This window comes from Hyaena hyaena, unplaced genomic scaffold (genome assembly GCF_003009895.1).
Source record: "Hyaena hyaena isolate Hyena2069 unplaced genomic scaffold, ASM300989v1 scaffold_628, whole genome shotgun sequence".
Lineage (NCBI taxonomy): Eukaryota > Metazoa > Chordata > Mammalia > Carnivora > Hyaenidae > Hyaena > Hyaena hyaena.
Genome location: NW_024081261.1, coordinates 698,430 through 719,670, shown reverse-complemented (window position 1 = coordinate 719,670; position 21,241 = coordinate 698,430). Strand labels below are relative to the sequence as shown.

The 21,241-nt window shown below is 47.9% G+C and overlaps 1 protein-coding gene across 2 annotated transcripts in view; it reads left to right on the top strand.

The window, feature by feature from the left end:
• RHBDD1 (rhomboid domain containing 1) overlaps positions 1 to 21,014 on the top strand; it is a 131,802-nt gene extending 110,788 nt beyond the window's left edge. Inside the window, exons 7-8 of one of the 2 annotated variants that reach the window (XM_039257620.1) lie at positions 17,038 to 17,116; positions 18,806 to 21,014. In XM_039257620.1, coding sequence (XP_039113551.1) covers positions 17,038 to 17,116; positions 18,806 to 18,872 — 146 coding nt within the window. In that variant the 3' untranslated portion in view covers positions 18,873 to 21,014. Of the gene's footprint in view, positions 1 to 17,037; positions 17,232 to 18,805 lie in introns of those variants that run through there. The other variant, XM_039257622.1, reaches the window with a different exon arrangement.
• Positions 21,015 to 21,241: the final 227 nt, after the last annotated feature.

Here is a 21,241-nt window from a genome sequence, read left to right as displayed (position 1 = left end):
TTTTTTTTATAATAAAACTACTTGGATGTCGGCATGTTATGTTGGAAAGGCGAGCCAAGTTCACAATGCAGCAATTACAATGCAATGCATTATGTATAATTTGTAGCGCGCCCCAGGAGCAATGGTAAACCGTGAAATGCCGTCCTGGCCCCACAGCATAATTAGCAGGATCAAACGCTGTGAAGAGAGAGGCACAATAGTTGTCGGCCGAGGTCCATAAAAGTAAGGAAAAGTTCTGATAAAAGCAATACACCCCAAATTATGGAAAGAGCAGCCCCTATATCAGGCTGCAAATATGTCAAAAGCCTTCACTGCTAATTGAAGAAACCTTTTGAGGTTTAACAGCTCATAAATTTGCACTGGGAATGCCCTATTGTTCTGAGGTTAGAAGTCTTGTCTTTGAAATTTAACAGTTGTACTTTTATATTGCATTTCTCCAAGTGCGCCATTGTAAACATGAAGGGTTTGCATTTTAACATAAATTTGAACAATGTGGTTTTAAAAGGCTTCGCCACATCAAAGGGAGGCTGTTTGGGCATGTTTCATACATTCTTTTTTCTATAGTATTTAAAGCTACAAATGACTCATAGAAGTATGTTCTGTTTCTGTCAGCCATGTCGGTGTAGTGTCCCCATCGGGGCTTTTACTGCCCTGATTATTTTTCCTAACCTAAGAGCATCTGAAACCCCATCTAGGCCTTTTCGCCAAGTCAGTTGCCCTTAATCTACTATCTTCAGACCCATAGAAACAATTTTGGAAATGTGGTTATACGTGGTCTCAAAAGCAACACATTTTGTGCCTTTTCATGGTCATCTTTTTTTCTTAACTCAAAATATCCACTATATCAACTTGCAATTTCTTCTTTTTTCACGTACCAATTATGGCCCCTCCTATACCCTCGTGGCCTCCCACTTAAAAACAAAACAGAACAAGACACTGATACATATATATATTTTTATTTATTTTATTTATTTTTTTTTTTTGCTGAGCCACTGGTTAAAGTGGAGAAAGTTGGATGTTATAAAGGGAGAGATGTGGGTGCCGGATTCCAGGGCAGTCTGGAGGAAGACAGAGAACACTGGGCTCGGATCCAGCCCCTTCACGTCCAGGCCGTATCGTGTGCTGGCTGTTAAGGGCTCCGGAAATGACACACCTTCTAGAGCCTCAGTTTGGCCATCTGTAAAATGAGGACAGTATTTCCTACCCTCCCGCCTCCCTCCCTCCCTCTCTCTCATTCAGGCATCCGCTCATTTATGTATTCATCCCTGGAGAGAGATTGTGAACACAACCCCTCCCGTTCTTACCCCGCAGAGCTCACAGCCCAGTGCGAACACACATTACCGAAATAATGAGTCCTGTCCAATTACTGACGGTGGCACCGTGTGCTTTTGAAGGAAGGGGCTGTGTTCCTGTGAGAGCTTAGGGCAGAGGACCCTCACTGAGTGTTCGGGGGTGGGAGCACTCACTTTCCTGGAGGTGCGGTGTTTGAGCTGGTTCCTGGAGGGCGGGATAAGGTAGCTGGTAAGCGGGAGGTGACGGAGGGCAAGCGTGCTGGGCTGGGTATAGATTTTGATGTTTATACTTAAAGGAAACCTGTGGCAGGCAGAGGATGAACTTGATGAGGCGCGTGCTTTCCAGAAGCTCTCCCACAACTGTGTGTGAGATGGCTGGTAGGAAGACCAGAGAGAATGTGGGGAGATCATTTAGGGGCTCAGATGCCAGTCTGGGCTCATGAAACAGGTGACTCAGGCAGGGTTGGTGATGGGGAAGACGGAGAGGAAGGGACGAGTTTGGGAAATGTTTGGGTTAAAATGACAGGATTTGGTGAGGGGGGTCCGAGAGGGGTAGGTGAGGAAGAGAGAGGAGTGTAGGATGACTAGGGTCGGGGTATGTGTGACTGGCTGGCTGTATGGTGGGGACATTCCCAGGATGGGGCAGCCTGGGAAGGGGGTTTTTAGTATGATAATTAGGAACCACTTAGCCATGGTTGTTTGGGGCCAGATGCTGACATTCTAATTCGTTCATTTCTAAGCACATCTGTGAAGCAGATCCCTGCACTGCCCAGATAACATCGAGGGTCAGGGAAGAAAGTGACTTGTCCAAGGGCACAGAACAAGGAGCAGAGGTGGTATTTAAACTCAGGTCTGTCTGGCTCCAGAAATCATTCCCTCGCTCTGTCCCCTGCCAGAGCCAGGTGGCAGAAGGGCACTTTTGTGAGATGCCAGTGTCCACTGCAGGCTTGACAAGGGAGGTGCGGGTTATGTAGGATGAAATGCCTGAAAGAGAAAATAAGATGGGGCGCCTGGGTGGCTCGGTCGATTAAGCGTCTTTCGGCTCAGGTCGTGATCTCACGGCTCCTGAGATCCAGCCCCACTTTGGGCTCTGCGCTGACAGCTCCAAGCCTGCGTGGGATTCTCTCCCTCTCCCACTGCCCCTCCCCTGCTTGCTCAAGCACTTTCTCTCTCTGTCTCTCAAGATGAATAAATAAACTTAAGGGAAAAATTAAGGAAGCCCGGTAGTAGGAGCAGCTCCTGGGGAGACCTGACTCTGATTCTGCCCCATAGCTGCACAGAACAGGAAAACCATTTACCCTCTCTGTGCCTCTGTTTCCTGTCTCCAAGATGAGCCAACTGGATACCACCATCCCAAGTGACCACCCCCTTCTCTGAAAACCCATGATTTTGAAGATGGACTAGATGCATCTTACCCAAACCTCCTGTCCACACTTGACTGACTCTTCAGAACTTCCTTCCTAAAACCATAGACAGGCCTTCCGGCATGAGCTTTTAATCCATAGCACGCACAGGATTCTTCCAGAGCGGCTCAGAGAGCAACATATCCCTCCTCTTCATGCAGCTCCTCTGTTTGCCAAGAGAAGCCAAATTCTAGACCCCTAACTTAGCACGTAAAGTTCAAAAACTTGAGTCCTGAGGTCTCCTTTAATGTTCATGAAGGAAGTTTTATTTTCCTAGAGATTATCAACAGCCCGGGTAAGAGTAAGTCACTTTTAATTGTTATGGAGTATCTGCTCTGCTAAGAAGCTATTGTAGAGTCATTTCTGAATGGTTCTAGGTCACTCTGAGGCAATTCGAGGCAGGCCAGTTGAGTGGTGTGAAAACCATCTGAGCACCCCCCACCCCCAGGCTTCCTGAGACTGGGAGGGTTTGTTTATTGGAGAGGGGTGTGTGTGTGTGTGTGTGCGTGCACGCGCGCCCACATACATGTGTCCACGCATGGCACACATACACACACTCTGTTAGATGAAGCACAAGGTTAGAACGTGGTGGGAATGAGTTAACCAGACCTAAAAGAACACCCACAGAGTGGCAGTTCAGCTCAGGTTAGGCTGAATACCATCGAATACAGAAATAAGCATGTTTTGAAAACGGCCGCCATATTGTGGGATAGTTCATCACGTCACAGAAATCCACAGCCTTCCAACTCCAGGTAGACTCTGAACCGCAGGAAGAACTCCCTGGCTCTTAGTCGCAGAGAGCAAGGCTCCTGTGGGTGTGCGATGCCCCCAGTGGCCTCTCTCAGCCGCCTACCTCACAGGGCGTGCCTGCCCGAAGGGCTCGGTGCTTGCACTGTCCACCCTGTCCATGGTGTCTGCACCCTGGTGGAGGAGGCCACCCCCGCGGTGGCCACTCAGAAGTCATGGTGATCATACTTCCAACAAGAACGTCATTCTTCTTTCACGTATGCTCACCTCCTCCCTCTCTTGCCTTTTTTATTTGACCACCTGGCCACCGTCCTCACGTTGTTTTAGCTTCTCGTGGTGGTTGCTTCCCTGTGATGGCCGCAGCCTGGCCCTGCCGACCTGTGCCCCTCAGACACCAGCCATGCCACACTCCATCGCTGGGGCTCTCATCTCTTCTTCCTCCTCTCATCCCACCTTCACGAAATGGATTCAAGGTGGCTTTCAGCTCTCATAAGAGCACTGAGCCATAACATTCTCTTGGCCGTCAAACACCTCAGGGACAGTTTCCCGGGTCGGGTGTTTTGTAATTATGCATCGGTATCAGTATTTCTGGATGCGTGGTTATGCACTAAACAGGATTATGATATTTGAAATGCTGAAATAATTTGAATTTTTGACGTCTTTAAGATGCATTCAGCTGAGATGTACCCAGTATATCTCCTATCGTGGCCTGCTTCTAGCTGCTGAAAGTCCTCTAAAGTATCATGAACCCCAGAGCCCAGGGAAACTTAAGGAATTTCAGAGGAAACAAATACACCGCATTGTATTCTGAAGCCTGTGTGTGTGCATAGCCTCCCCTCACCTGTTCCTCATCCGTGAATGTGTCAGGGTTTGGGAGCTGGTTGGGGGCCAAGGCCAGAAACCAAGGTTCCCAGACCTTGAAATGCCCTCCCTGCCACTGTGTATCTCCCCTCTGTCAGTGCCCTCTGGCCCCACTGCCCTGGCCTGGCCATCCTGACTCCCTCTCTGCTCAGCCCTGATGGCACAATTAGTCTTTCTTTGTGCACCAAACATTTGTGATACACCCACCACCTGCCTACCAGCCACCAGGGATCCAGGGGTGAATTGCTCCGTTCCAAGGCATGGGTGAGGGACGGTGGGCCAGTTTCATCTACACTAATGTCCAGGCTAACAGAGTCTCTGGGGTAATACTGTAACTGTGTTTGTTATATTCTTCCGGAGAGCTGGGTTACACCGATACCTTACTTTTAAAGTTCACATCATCCAGGATTGAGCATAAACAACCTAAGAAACCACTAGAGTCTCTGACTCATGAAAAATGTGACACAAGACCTACTTGTACAAAATCAGCACTCATGGCCAACCTCCGGAATGCATGTTGGCGTTGCTATGATCCAGGTTTCATAAAGTGAGGCCGGTAGCTCATGCTGGGTGCTTGAGGAAAAGAAATGCAGATTCCTGGGTCCCACCACAGATACTGGGCTGGAACCTCCCAAGGTACAGCCTAGAATCTACCTCTCACCAAACTCTTCTCCGCTCAGACTGTGGGACTCCCTCTTCCGGGCCCGTATCTGGCCTTCAGGGCTTCATTGTGCCACGTTGCTTGCGGGACTGTGACATGAAAGCATTGGGTCCCTGTGGCCGCTGGGCCTGTGAGCCAGCCGTCCCCACCCCCTCACCGCCCGAGGCTCCTCCTTTCTCCTGATATCCTGTTACCTGCAGCGGTTGTCCAGGGTGACCTGGACTTGACCCCCGAGTTGGCACTGTCAGCGGAGGTTTTCAACCTCTGTTCCCTTGTCCCTTCCCAGGATTCTCCTCACATTAGCTCTCCATATTTTTCCCCCTTATCCCATGATTTCTTGGGATGATGTTTATTTGTATTTTTTCATTTCCCAAGGCTAAACGGTGCTTTCAGAAGATTGAAAGGCTTCTGAGTAAAATATTGTCTAATTTTAAATGGTCTGCGATTTCAAAAGTCAATGAAAACATTATTCTGGGCCTTTGCTTAAAGAGCTGAAACTTGAGCTGTCTCTGATTTGAAGCTCGAGGGAGAGGGAGCGAGGAAAAACATGAAATAGGTCTAAATGTCATCACAAACGCGTCTCTGTACCTCTGTGTGAACAGGGGCTTTGAAAGCCCAGGCGAAAAGCAATCGCATTAGGGATTTTGTTGTTCCTGAGCAAAGGGCCTCCCCCTGCACCGGAGGTGGGGGTGGCGCTGGATCGCGCACCTGGCAGTTTATCCCTTGGAGCCAGGGGAGAGCTGGGGGCCCAGGTGGTTCTGAACCCACCACTTCAGGCAGGGCCTCGTCCACCAGGAAGCACATGTCTGTATCCCTCAGACCCCTGGGGGCTGCCCGGCCGCAGACACAGCCAGACCACCAATTACCCAGCCACCAACTTCAGAGACCCCTTCATGGCCCCTCTGGGCCTGGACTGGCCAGAACAGCAGCTAAGCGTCTGAGGTCACGGGCTACGGAATTGAAAACGTCCTTCAGGGAGGAGCCATTGATGTTGGAGTTCTTTGCAGATTTCCAGGACTCACAGAATACTCCGTGTATGAGTCCTGGCCGTGTCCATGCGGAACCACTGCATCGGGCAGAGTCAGACCGAACGCTAGAAGGCCCTTCTTTATCTTGCTTCCTCCCTCCTGATACTCCGCTGGGGCGGTACAAGGAGAGGGGGCAGAAGGAAAGGGGACTGGGGGCCAGTATAAGTGGGGGTTTGGGTGACATCGTGGACTGGTTTAGGTTGTTCGGTTTTAAAATAAATCAGTTTTGGGATTCCTACATCCATGATGGTCTTATTCCCACAGTTGTTTCTGTTTATCTTTTCTGGCTAACCGGGAGTTAGGGTGATACAGATCCTTGCAGTAAAAAGCACTCCGCAATGCAAGGCTGTAAGCACAGTAGCAAGAGGAGAGTCTGAGTTTAGAGCCGGTTAAAATAGCCAACTCTGCACCCGCATCCGTCACCGCGTCTAACCCTCTGCGAGTGCCTCGTCCGTCTCCTCTGCTCCTGAAGAAGTCTGATGTGACATAGAAACTGCTCAATGTCGGCAGAGAGTCCCTGAGTTTCAGAGCATCTAGACAATAAACAGCTCCATAATATTCAGTGCGGCGGCCTCTGTAGAGCCCATCTGTTTCAAAATAACCCCAATTCTGCTTACGAGGCGGAATGCTTTGTTGACTGGAATTTGCCCTACTTTTCTTCCGTGGACTCGATGTCACAGGCCTCTGGGTCCACCTGCTGGCAAGTGTAAAAACTGGAAGGAAACTCAAGGTGTGGATATCTTTAGTTGCAAGGAAAATCCAAGCTGCCGCTCATTGGTTCCCCAGAGGTAGCAGACGTCAGAATCACCTGGGAGCTCATTAAAAATACAACGGCCTGGGCTCCATGCCAAGCCTACAGAATGGGAAACTCTCTCCAATGACCCTCGCGGTGATTCATGCCCTCACACCAGTGTTGGAGCCTCTTCACCTGGAATTCAGGGACCTGGGGCCCAGTGAAGGTCAAGGACGACCCCCCCACCCTGTCCTGTCATTCCGAAACAGGTGACCAAGCCTGCTTGAGGTCCCCACTCCTACTTCTTCCGTTTTATCCTGGTCACCCCTGGAGAGAGTCAATGCTTTGTTCCCTCGGAACTCATCACACAAGTGTAAGAGTGGAGGAACATGGCAAATACTACTTAACCAAGTACTCAAGGTTACCTCTCCGGTGGTTAGTCATGTTGATAGCAGGAACCCCAGATATGAGGATATGATAGGCTGAGAAGGGCACGTCCCCCATGTGACTTCTCCTTAAGACACATAACCTCAGTCTAAGCAGGAGGAGAAACATCAGACAAACCCAAATGAGGGACATTCTGCAGCCTACCTGGCTGGTGTCCCTCAAGATCGTCAAGGTCATAGGAAGTGAGAAAAGATGGAGAAGCTGCCACAGGCCAGAAGAGGCCAAGGAGACCTGGCAACTAAATATACCGTTGGATCCTAGTACAGAAAAAGGAGATTACTGGGAAAACTGGTCAAGTCCAAACGAAACCTGCAATTCAGTTAATAGTAATGCACCATCCTGTAAATGGTCCCTTCATTTTGACAACTATACTGCGATAACATAAGATGTTAACATTAGGGGAATTGAATTGTCTCTATTATCTTTGTAATTTTTCTGCAAATGTAAAGTTGTTCCAAAATAGAAAGGTTACTAAAAATTAAAATGGCAGAGTGGAGGGGCACCGAGATAGACCAGCTGAGTTGGAGGACATGGCCGAGGAGCACAGGATGGCCAGACATCACGGCCAGGCCAGCCAACGGGGCAGGCGGGATCCTCCAGAGTGGGCCACCCAGGCTTCAGGCAGTAGACGCCAGTGGCTGGTATGTCTCACTGTAGTCTCCCACCTTGGCCCAGCCTGCCTGATGTCTCACTGGGAAGCAGACAACCATGGCATCTCTGTGCAGGGGGTAAAAGTGTCGAGCCCAGCACCCTCATGGCACAGACGAGCCCGATGCCTGGAGGGTTGGGAGTGGGGGTAATGACTCGTCCAAGGCCCTGGCAGAGTCAGGATGTGAGCCCGTGACTGGCGAAGCGTCTTCTTTCTCCACAGCAGTTCTCAGTGATCTGATGATACACCTGCAACAGAATCACGTGGGTGCTGGTGGAAATGCAGCTTCCTGGGCTCCAGCACAGGCATCTCTAGCCGTGGGATCTTGTAATCTGTGTCTCTGACCAGCTTTCTGTCATGATGTTCACTAATGTTTAGGGACCAGGGCAACAGAGCAGGGAGCTGTCCAGTGAGTGGTGTCTCCAAGACCGTCTGGCCCCGTTGAAGGGCTGGGACCCTGACTCTGGCTTCTGCCTTCCGTGACCAGTCAGTTGCTGTGTGGTGGTAACTGTGCTCACGGGGCTGGGGCTGTGGAAAGCCAGGAAGAGCAAATCCCACCATGACCACTCTTTAGGGTGAAGGTCATCGTGAGCGGCAGGCAGTTGGGCCAGAACTCTGTGTGCCTCTCGAGGAGGCAGTTTTTTCACCTTGTCAAGCTCAATTTATTATAGTTTAAATATTCTCTACTGTCCTCTCTTTTAAAAAAACTTTTTAATGTTTATTTTTGAGAGAGAGACACAGAGCATGGGTGGGGGAGGGGCAGAGAGTGAGGGAGACACAGAATCCTAAGCAGCCTCCAGGCTCTGAGCTGCCAGCACAGAGCCCAACGCGGGGCTCAAACCCATGACATTCAGAAATGTCAGGACACAGAAGCCGGGGAACACAGATGCCCCCCGAAGGCACACTGGGCCCTGGAGCTTCTGAGAGGACTGTGGAGTCTTAATTTCCCAAGAGGTTTTCATCTTTTTCCTAGCATCTTTGAACTCACGTATGTACATTTTTTAGCAGAACTCGCTCCCTCCTCACAGATGGGAAGTCTTATCTTTGGTTCCTTTTTTTTCTGTTGTAAAGCGTGTTCCCCCAAGCCCCCATGTCTCAAGACAAGGCCCATGTGTGGGTTCTCTCACCCCAACCAGACATGCCAGGCCCCTCATCTGTCCTAGGCAACAAGAATACTGAAGTGAGAGACCTCTACCCTCAGAGAGCCCTGGGTTTCGTTTTCCAAGAGTTTGTATACATTTGTCCAGTGAATAAGCCTAGATGATTTTGAATTGGGAACCAAAAAAAAAAAAAAAAAAATACAGTCCTGTAGTATCTGGACATTCTTAGACGTAGTCAACCTCGTCTCAGTTTCCATTAGCTGATAGGATGGGTCAATGGAGGTACTTCCAGATTGCTGACCAAATGGCATTTTGGTCAAAGAAATTGTTTAGATCAAGGAAAATCTGGAACCTTCTAAAGCATCATTAAGTGTATGTAAAAGGTATTTGAAAATCATTGCTCATGTCATGAAAATCTCTTGTGATAAAGTGTTGCGGTGGTGATGGAATTTTCAAAGGACTTAAGACAGATTGATCTTAAAAAGAGGAAAATCTTTTAGTATTAAAATTCACATTCATTTGTTTAAAAAAAATTCCATTAGCAACCCAAGTGTCAGTCAATAGATGAATGGATAAAGAAGATGTGATATAATATAGAATAGAGTGTTATGGGGCCCCTGGGTGGCTCAGTCGGTTAAGAGTCTGACTTCAGCTCAGGTAATGATGTCGCAGTCCGTGAGTTCGAGCCCCGTGTTGAGCTCTGTGCTGACAGCTCAGAGCCTGGAGCCTGCTTCAGATTCTGTGTCTCTCTCCCTCTCTGCCCTTCCCCTGCTCATGCTCTGTCTCTTTCACTCTCAAAAATGAATAGGTATTTTAAAAATTTGAATATATAATGGAGTGTTGGCCATAAAAAAAAAAAAGGCTGAGATCTTGCCATTTGTGACAACATGGATGGACCTACAGGGCATTATGCTAAGTGAAATAAGTCAGAGAAAGACAAATACCATATGATTTCACTGATATGTGGAATCTAAAATATAAATGAATAAACAAAAAGCAGAAACAGACCCGTAAATACAGAGAACAAATTGATCGTTGCCAGAGGGGAGTGGGTGGTATGGGCAGATGGGTGCTGGGAAGGGGGAGATACAGGCTTCCTGTTACGGAATGAACACATCATGAGCCTAAAAGGCACAGCACAGGGAGCATAGTCGCTATGCAGTAGTGTCACATGGTGACAGATGGCGGCTCCACTGTGGTGAGCATAGCATTATGTGCCCAGTTGTTGAATCACCATGTTGTACGCCGGGAACTAGTGTAACACGGCATGTCAGCTATACTCGAGTTAAAAAGAAAAGCTTCATGCGCTAGTGATTGCTAATGACAGGTGGACACAGGCTCTCCTTCCTCCTTGCTGCTCCTCCAGCGCACTGAGGGCGAAAGCGCATCAAAAACTGTTTCCGTAAGAAGTGATAAACTGTCTTCTGTGTAAAGTATGACTTGATAGTGAACTACCAAGGCTGCCCCTTTGCAGCTGGGCCCGTTGCTAAAACTGTACCTTGTCAGCGGAGATCCTAACCCCAGGTCCCTTTAGTGACGCAAGAAAGGTTACTGTTTGCAGTGAGTCTTCTCTAAGGCAGAGGCAGACTTCAGATCCTGTCCCCAAGTCACGATTGAGGCAGTAGTACTGGTCAGGTTTACAGTCTGGTTTGGGATGAGGGAAGACACACACACACACCTCAGATCTGGAGCAGAGTAGAAAGGGGCCTTCCTGGGATGGAGTCCTGACTGTGCCACTGACCCGGCTGTGTGGCCTTGGCCAGTTAACTTGACATTGCTGAGCCTCAGTTTCTCTGTCTATAAATAGGGAAGTTCCACTTGCAGGCGCAGGTAGAAATAAAAACCACATATACAATATGGATCACGAATGTAACATAAAAGGAAGCCACTCACAGAGGTTGCATAGGGTATGAATCCATTTATGCATGAAAATAAAGGAGTCTCCACCGTTGGAAATCAGGGTTGTGGGTTCTCTTTAGTTGGGAGCAGTGACTTAGAAGGGCACACGCAGACATTGATGAGTGTCAGAAATGTTCTGTATTTTTTTTTAAACGTTTATTCATTTTTGACAGAGAGAGAGAGAGAGACAGAGACAGAGCACAAGCTGGGGAGGGGCAGAGAGAGAGGGAGACCCAGGATCTGAAGCGGGCTCCAGGCTGAGCTATCAGCACAGAGCCTGATGCAGGGCTCAAACTCATGAACCATGAGATCATGACCTGAGCTGAAGGCAGATGCTTAACCACTGAGCCACCCAGGTGTCCCAGAAATGTTCTGTATTTTGATCTGATATTGACCCCACATGTTCAGTTCATGAATGGTAATCAAGCTGTGCACTTTTTAAAAAGGAGGAAGAATAAGAAGGGTGAGCATGTAGTAATGGCCCAACAGACGTGCCTTGTCTCCAGAACTTTCTGTTCCAGAAGTCAGACTGCACATTGTCTATCTTGCAAGAAACACTACACCTGACATGGTAGACCCAGCATTTTAGGTTACTTGATCAGCTAACTGAATTATAGCCTATTTATTTTAAGTCTTTTGCAGCCCTAAAGATTTCCAGAATTTATTGACTTCAGGTCAGAGAGACAAAGTAGCCATTGAGTGGGTCTCCATTTCAAAGCTTCTCATTTTGAGATTCCAGATGGGAGTTCAGAACCAAGAAATCCCCACTATGGCTGACTCGATTGGTTGAGTAGAAGAAATGGGAATGTTTTCTCTCTCAAGTCACTTGCAAATGTTACCTTTCTTGGAAACCGTAACGAAGCTTCCACTTGTGCGGAATTATGAGGTTTTAGGTGAACTTCAAACTCTTTTTTAAAAAGATAGAGGGAGAGATATTATAATTAGTGACTCAAAACATAGAGTGGTCCCACGTCCTGAAGTATCTGCCTTTTTCAGAGAACCTTGCCAAATTGTTAGACTAGGAATTCCTTCCAGCCCTGTTGGTGTTTGTCAGTAAATGACTGAGCAACCATCCTTTCTGGAGGCGTTTGGGAAGCTTTGTAATTCATGGGATTTTAATAAAGTCACTTTAAAAGAGAGAATATGGATCTCATGCTGCTGCCCCAATTTGACAATAGAACACTGGTGATTTATTTAGAGGTTTCCTGTTTTTGTTTTTGTTTTGTTTTGTTTTTTTTTAAAGAGCAATGGCCTTTTTTAGCTCCCTCATCCTGTGGATATTCCATCCTGTGACGCACATCAGTCTCATTTCACTGGTACAGAGTCGTCTTCAGATCATGGGCAGGATCCGTGAATACCAGCAAATTAAACATCTCTACAGGAATGGCGACCAGGAGGGGAAATGGCCATCAACTCATGGCGCTCCTTTTAGCAGTTCTTTTCTGGGTGAAATTGCCTCTCCTCCCTCAGATGTAAAATACAGAGGTGACTGCATTATACATAAGGGTAGAGAACTGAAATTTTTTCCATCAAGAACCATGAGTCAATAAATCTTATGACCTCACTACTGGGGCTATAATTGAGCTAAATCATCTTAAACTGGGCACTGTTCCTGAGGTCCTTTGAAGCATGCTCACTGTTCCTTTGAGTAACATCGAGGGCTGACCTCCATTTACAGGGACATGGAAGCGAGGCTCATACATACTAATTCACCAGAGCAGTTCACCAGAGCAGGGCTGTCGCACCCAGTGCTGTAAGATGTCCAGTGCATGGTGTAACTCTGCAGGGGAAAGGTCTTGGCTGGGTCCGTCAGCTTTGCCAGCGACTGAAAAGCCTACCTCTCTCTCTTAATCACCTTTCATTTTGGTATCTGTTTCTTAGAAGGCAAATATTTAGTAAGCAGCAGCTCCTCATTTGATACAAAATGCTGCCAAATGGGCTTCCAGCAGAATTGGGTGCTGTCTTTTAAGAAATCATTTTATTTTGTGTCTTATACCGAGTTAAGTTAGCAATACTAACACGTAGGCATGTGACACATGATTCACGATGATGTTAGAGATGAAAAATTATACCAACCAGCACTCATCAGGCACTGACTGCATGTCCGGGGCTCAGCTAAGCATTTTATGTGCCACGTTTTGTTTTTTTTTCTCCCCTGCCTCTCAGCACTCCAGCAAAGGAATCCCTCCTTATTCCTAGTTTATGGACAGGGAAGCTAAGGCCACGTGAGGATAAGCAGCTTGCTCAGGGCTGTGTAGCTAAGAGTGGAGGGGTGGGGATTTCATCCCAGGTGGTGAGACCACACAGTCGTGGAAGGGACCCAGCGGTCACCTGGTTGGGCGGCCTCCCCTCACAAAGGAGCCTACTAGAACCTGCGAAATGGATACTGGCCCAGGATGTCCCCTCCTGTTCCAGGCAGGGCTGGAAACATCTGCTGATGCCCTACGAACATCACATCCTGGGGATGGGGCTGCATCGCCTCCCACCACCCAGCGGAGGCCCGTCCACATCTGTGCCAAGTGCGTAACAAATGTGGGGACCTGGCTGGCTCAGCTGGTTGAGCATCCGACTCTTGGTTTCGGCTAGGTCACGATCTTACAGTTTGTGGGTTTGAGCCCTNTCTCTCTCTCTCTCTCTCTCTCTCTCTCTCTCTCTCTCTCTCTCTCTCCCCCTCCCTCCCTCCGTCTCTCTCCACTCCTCCCTCTTCCTCAGGTCTCTCTGTCTCAAAAAAATAAACTTAAAAAGATGAAAGTATATATTGCAAACATTTCTAAGACCCCCTGAGAAAGGCCAGAAATGGTTTTAAGAGTAAATGAAAAGCAGGGGTTGGAAGGCAGAGCTTAGCTGAGACGTGAATGGATAGCAGGGTGGCACTGACCCAAAGCACAGGCTTAAATACCCATAAAACTGAGCCTGATTACAAACTGGGTGTTAATTGTGTTACCGTGACGATCAGCGCCCTCTGCTGGTCCTGGAAAGCTAGGAATTTCAGGGGGCCCCTGAGGGGACCTTGTCGTCATATCTGCGGTGACCGCAGAGTCACGTAGAGTTGAAGGCTTTAGGCTGGGTCTTCTTTTCCTGTGTCCAAATGTCACGAGCTCCCCACGTATCCGTGTGGGTTTGAGCGCATGGGGACGGCAAGACGTCAGTGCGGGCGTCGTGGGAAAAATGGGGAGACGTGACCTTTTGTGTGTGTCCCCAACACTCCGTGAGCCAGTTTCCTCGCCTGTTAACTTGGGATCCTACAACTGGGAGTGAAAGCTGACTGAAACAGGGCGCCTTAAAAAAGCTCTGCGCGATCGTCGTTCCTTGATGTGAGTCCTCTGCTTGAGTACGTGGCACTTCTGTTGGCTCGTCCCCGCGCCCCCCGACTGCCCTGTGCGCACGTCCAAAGTGCACTTGTGCGGGCTGCTCGTTTTCAGAGCTTGGGCCCCAGCAGCCCTACAGCCCCAGCTCTGAGCTCCTCCCTGCCCCTCCCTCCATGGATGCGTCAGCCCTCCGCCTTTTTCCTGTGGCCACCGTGATTTCCTTTGGGAGGCTGAGCACTCTTGCAGCTCCCATGGGCGCATGCGCCGTGGCCCAGACTCCACATGCCACGTCCAGCTTGCCCTTGATCCTGCCCATGGCTGTTCCTCGCGCCCCCCCCCCCCAACCGCCACGCTGGAACGGGGGTGTCACGCGCTGGCCTGCGCTCCCAAGTGCAATTAAGAATAGCCTTATTGTTGCAAACAACTGTTGAAGGGAAAGCAGGATTTGGATCTCCTCACACGAAACAGTTTCAAGCAATAAACTAATGGTAATTGGATTCATGAGTTTCTCTGTAATGTCAAGGCGTTTGCCACGTTGAAACAAAGACAAATTACTTTTCAGATACATATAGCAAAAGCTGTATCTGGTTACTTTTAATCTTTTTCTTTATAAATTTTGCTTAATGTTTATTTATTTTTGAGAGAGAGAACAGGGGAGGGGCAGAGAGAGAGGGAGACACAGAATTCCAGGCAGGCTCCAGGGTCGGAGCTGTCAGCACAGAGCCCAAAGCGGGGCTTGAATCCGTAAACTGTGAGATCGTGACATGAGTCAAAGTCAAATGCTTAACCAACTGAGCCACCTAGGTGCCCCCAAACTCTTAATAGTATTCATAAACTCTTTACAGTGGGAGTCTTATAAGCCTGTGCTGTGTTTGAATGCCATCCTTAATGAAGGTTGATAAACTGACATAAATTACACTACCAAGAAGCCTTGGAGTCAAGTTTAGCCCGAAGTGAGGATGGAGCTAGGCCTGCCTAGTTGACTTTTGGGTCTCCTCGTGAGGAAGGCCCACAGGGTATCCAGGAGGGGCAATTCTCCCAGAGTCTCAAAAGAAAGGAGAACCAGATAAGAGTAAACAACAACAAAATGGGGGGGGGGGGAAGGAGTTACCTTTTGACTGCCTTTTCAAAATTTCTCATCGTCTGACAGCTGAAATTCCTGTCATGAACCGAGTAGACAGACTTTTTTTGAGATGTGATTGATGTATAGCATTGTGTAAATGTAAGGTGTACAGGGGCGCCTGGGTGGCTCAGTCAGTTGAGCATCTGACTTCAGCTCAGGTCATGATCTCACAGTTCATGAGTTGGAGTCCTGCGTGGAGCTCAGAGCCTGGAAACTGCTTCGGATTCTGGGTCTCCCTCTCTCTGCCTCTCCCCCACTCACACTCGGTCTTTCTCCCTCAAAAATAAATAAACATTAAAAAAAAAAAAAAACTTAAGGTGCACAACACGTTGGTTTAATACATTTATATATTGCTATATGATTACTGCCGCAGCATCAGCCGACATTTTTATTATGTCACCTATTTATCAGTTCTTTTTTGTGTGGGGAACAGTTGATTTAGCCTCTTATCAACTTGGGAGTTTCTAATACAGTAATACTGACTGCAGACAGCAGTCACAGTGCTGGGCATTAGCACTCCAGGATTTATTTATCTTCTTGCTACAAGTTTGTAGCCCTTAAACAGAATCTCCTCACTTCCTCCACCACCACCCCCTCCACCCCCCACCCTTGGTAACTGCCATTTACTCTCTGTTGTTTTTTTTTTTATTTTTTAGCATTTTTAAAATTATTGAGAGAGAGAGAGACAGAGCATGAGCATAGGAGGGGCAGAGAAGGGGGGAGACAGAATCCGAAGCAGGCTCCAGGCCCTGAGCTGTCAGCACAGAGCCCGATGCGGGGCTCAAACCCAGGAGTGGTGAGATCATGACCTGAGCCGAAGTTGGACACTCAACCGACTGAGCCACCCAGGCGCCCCATACTCTCTGTTTTTATGAGTTCAGTCTTTTAGACTTGACATGTAAGTGACATCATACAGCGTTTGTCTTCCTTTGTGAGCAGCTTAACTTAGTTTCACACTGCTCTCTCTCCAGCTCTTTTTTTTTTTTTATCTTCGTCTTAACAGCATTCATATCAATGTAGATTACCTGGGAACACCTCTGAAAAGTTACCAGTCTTGGCGAATGAGTAGAAACCCTTTTTCAGTGATGATTTCCATGGTCCTCCAGATGACTTTTAAGGTGTTAAGCCTGCATTTTTGTCTGCCCTCCCAGATAATTGGTCAGCATGGTCACTGGGTCCCTGCTGTGTGGCCCTGGATGCTCAGATGCTCGGTGGTGTTTGTATGTTTCAAGCAGGCTTGATTCTCACTGGCTGGGGTGCAGGGGGGGAGGGGGAGTGTTGAGGGTGGCAGCTGGGCAGAGGCAGGGAGAGAGGGCTACCCAAAGGCTGAAAAGAGAAATCAACCAGCATACTTGGTGGGGAAGCTTGAAACAGGGACAAGACACTTCTGCACATAAAAAAATAAAATAAAATAAAATAAAATAAAATAAAATAAAATAAAATAAAATAAAATAAAGCCCTTGAGACGTTGTAGAAGCCAGATGATGCAGATTGTGAAGCATGATGGAAGAAAAAATAAAAATGGGGAGATGTGTCAAGAATCTTCAAAAGGATTGGATTAGACTCCTAGGCTGGACCGCACTAAAAGTATTTACTTGATGTTGAAACTTAGTATTGACAGCTCAAGTTGAAATATGTTTGTTACATTTCTGCTTCGTGCTAAAGGGTAGATGACACCCAAGCCATCGTCTTCCCTCCCCCTTGGAAGCCTAGGAAGCAACGCCCTGTGAGTGTCAGAATGACAGATGGGCAGTGTCTGAGTCTCCCTTGTGTTTTCTCACTGCAGGAAACAGCCACCTGGGCCCCTCGCCCTACGGGTTCCGTCTCTCTCCAGAAGAAGAAATGAGGAGGCAGCGGCTTCGCAGGTTTGACAACCAGTGAGGGGGCACCGCACGTTGGGCAAGAGAGTCCAGCCATGTGATTACTGCCCGTGTGGTCCCTCCTTTCCCGAGCCCCTACTTTAAAGGAAAGCGGAGTATAGCATCTTCTCACATCTGCCTCTGCTCATCACCCCGCGGCCCCTGTGGGTCTGTGTCCGCAAGCAGATCGCCTTGTGCTGAAACCACCCTGGTGGAAGCAGCCCACAGCTGTCTGGGAGCGGCCCTCCTCCCGGCCTCATCCTGTGTCGCGGGTGGAGGGTCCGTGCCGCCGCACAGGGACCGGTTTCCACACTCCTTCCACGGGCGGCTGGCTCATTCCGGTTTTGAAGACTGTGACTTTCAGCAGCCTGGAAGATCAGGCCCCTGGCTCTGCCCGCGCGCCCAATGTCGGCCTTGGCGGGAGGAGAGAAGCCCTCCCTCCTCCCGCCACGGTGCCATGATGACTTTCCAGGAAACATGATGCGGCCGTTGTACCAGCTTGCTGTTCCCGTCACCCTGGCCCAGGCGCCTCGGCTCCCTGGGTGCCCATGTCCGGGTGGCATTGACAGCATACTTGATTTGTTCTTCCATGGCTTTGTCTTTAGAGAACGTTGGGCTCAAAAGTTTGGGTAAGACCCTGGTGGGGGAACCACCTACGCACTCCATTAGATATCAGGTGGCACCCACATTCTGGGCTCACAGTGGCCTCCCCAGTGAGAGCAGAGGTTCTCAGAGACGTGACTCGGGTTAGCTCGTGACTCGGGCTCCAGCCAGCAGGCAGCAGCAGGTGCTACTAGCAGAGCAAAGCTCGTTTGGTGGGCTGGTCACTGAGAAAGCTCTCGAGGAAGTATTTTTTTTTTGCCATAAAAGTGCCTTTAAAATGGCTACTGTAACAGCCACTTGTCCTGACCAGGGGTCCAGGACACCCCCAGCACCCCTCGCTGTTAGAGCCCACAGGCCATCTGCGTCATATAAACTATTTCCTGGTGCTTGTGCTTTGAGAATAAAAAGACACAGTCATATCACTGCTGTCTTATTGTCACTGAGATATTTACCTTTAAAGAGAGTTAAAGCAGAAAAGGATCTTCCTATTTTCATTGATATTTTTAGCATTTATATATAGTTTTATGATCACAAGAATAATATATGGGCCTTATATATGCATAAAGCAAACATCTGAAGGCAGTCTACCCATATGTTAACAGAGGTTATCTTTGGGGGTAGGGCACATACGATTTTGCTCTCTGGTTTTTTACAATTTTATATTGCAGTGTTTTTTAAAAAAAATGTGTGTATTGGGGCACCTGGGTAGCTCAGTCGGTTAAGTGTCCGACTCTCGATTTCGGCTCAGGTTATGATCTCATAGTTGTGAGATCACGCCCTGCATCAGGCTCTGTGCTGAGCGCAGAGTCTGCTTGGGATCCTCTCTCTCCCTCTCTATGCCTTTCTCTCTCTCTCTGTCAAATAAAAAAGTGTGTATTTGTACGTATATATATTACTTTTACAACCAGTAAAACTGATTTATATAATAATAAAGCCAGAAATATATAATTAGGAAAATAGACTGAATAAGGACTGTGTCTCCACTGAGAAAATTCATAATAGAAACAAATATAAGTACTTGTACCATTTTAAAATTGATTACATTTTCACTAGGTATACAAGGTTAACATTTTGGGGATATTACTTTTTCAGTTTTTCTTCATACACATTTGACGAACTTGAAGCACACCAACTATGCAGTTTTGTATCCAGTCCCTAATCCGATTGATCTGTGAGAGGCACTGACCTTGCTTACAAATGAGCTAAGAAAACCCTTGAATCCTGGGAGCGCTCTGACCTGCACAATGACAGCTGGGCTCCGCGGGTTAATTTATAATCAGCGTGAAGCTACATATGGCTTGTTTATTATATGAATTGTGTCTGTGAGTCTGATAGCCTTAAACATGTTAAAGTGTTCAAATGTCACTTCTCTTGCTCCCAAACTCTATGGATCTGACTCTCATTCTCCCTATTAGCAATAACCTCATTCTTACAGACCGTCTTCTCCTAGCTCTTTGTAAAGGCAGTTCTATGATAACACTGGTGTGTTGCCCTGTTCTTGTTTGTGCACATCTACTCAAAAACATGTCTTCTGCACGGGGAGCGGGGATTGTGAAGGGCTCTGGGATGAGGGACTGGGTCTTATCTTTCTGTACTGTCTCTCTCGCCCCTGCCACCACCCAGAGGCTGGTCCTGGCTCCTGGGAGGTACTCATTGAATGTTTTCCCACCAAAGTGCTCTTTCTGTTACACTGAAAGTCCAGCCACTGTGTATGGAAGTGCTTTTCTTCATTGCTGTTGAGTCTGATAGCAGTGGCTCCTTCTTGTATTTGTATTATCAAATAGATACCAAGACACTGGAATCGGATATTGCAGGGTAGAAGTCCTATAATGCACACACCTTCTTTCTTTATGGAATGGAACACCATTCAACTGTAGAGATGTGGGAGAGGTCATTTTAGTTATAAACCAATTACCTTAGCACAACAACGAAGATATTCTGAAAATTAGGATAATTACTTTGTTGTTAATAGACTGGCCTGTGACTAATGCTTCTTATTTTCAGTGTCCCTCTTAATTTTTTTCCTGCAGTAAGGAACCCCCAGAATTATGTCAACACACTGGAATGAGGTTGAGAAAGACAAACAAAAGCAAGTGTAGGAGATGAATTATCTCTCATAGAAGATAAGCAATTTAGGGCTGTTTTTAAGGTTTGGTGTGTAGTTTAGCCTGTAGTGATCTCCTGATTGTCTGTGAAGCATCCGGTTGCCGTACTTTGGCTGTGGGCAGTCAGCCTAGGAGAGCTCTCATGGCAGAGTCTGTCTGTGCTTCCCAAGATGAGGGGATGGCTACAGTTGCTTCCTTGCAATGACCTCGAGCGCGTTCTTTGCCTGTGATCCCTAAGTTGTACACACTAGTTATAGCTCCCTCCATCCTGGCCGCGGTGCAGGCCAGCAGTGAATGGCAGGGTTTGGTGGGACCGGGGTCAGAGTGTCTACCTGACCCTTGTTCTGCCACTGGGGAGTGGATGTATGAGAGATGAGACCCGCCACCCACAACGGACTGTAAGACCACAAGGTGTGGCAGTGCTGGTCTCCTTGTTCCCAGGCTTCTGTTTCTCCTGAGAAGTTCAGTATTCAATAGAGTTGTGTTCAATTAGTCATTTTTATAAAACCTTCTATATACAGTTGTGCCTTTCCCTTCCCATCGGGTATTGCAGTCGTTGCCTGATTTTTTTTTTCCCTCCTAGTCTTGTCTTGCATTTTAGAATCACAGTCTCTCTGCTTAGAGGACCTTAAAATTTCTCAATTCATTGCTCTGCGAGACTTAAAATACCTCTCCACTCGCTCTACATCATTCTGGCCGTTAATCTTCCAAAATGGACTCTTGTGATGGCCAGTTGTCATCTCAGTACCCTTTATTATCTCTTTGTTGCCAAAGCATGAAGGTCAGGCTCCTCAGCCTTGACCGTGAGGCCCCATCCAGCCTCTCGACCTCATCCCCACTTATCCATAACAGAGTCTGCTCTCCCACTCACTGGTCTCCCTGTCTAAGGCATGAGCTTACCCTGTGACCTCCCTGTGATGTGCTTTTACGTAGGACAGTCTTTTCCTCTCGCTCAGCCCATCCAGCCCTTCCCTGTCCTGCCCCCACATACCGTAGCCCAGATCCACTACTCTTGTTGGGCTGTGTTCACAGTCCTCTTGCAATTTCTAGGTATCCTGCAGTGAAAGAATGTCTTTTCTCTCTAGACTGTAAGCCTCATGAGGCAGGGACCATGACCGTTTCTGTGTATCACCTCACAGTACCTCCAACAGTGTCTGTAGCATCAGAACCAATAAATGCCTGTGTTTTGAAACAGAGAGAGGCTCATTTATGCCATCACCGGCAGCACATAAGAAAAGGTGGGGGTGTTGCTAAGTGATATTGTTGTGGTTTCTTGAATCACATCAAGAAAGGAGTAACTCGAAAGAAAGGATATGCCCATGGGAAGAATTTCAGACCTTTCCCAGGCTTCCAAAGGTGGCGTGCCTACTGATCAGAAGGTGGGGAGGGATGACTGCCCTCCTGCATGAGTCTGAAGACACGC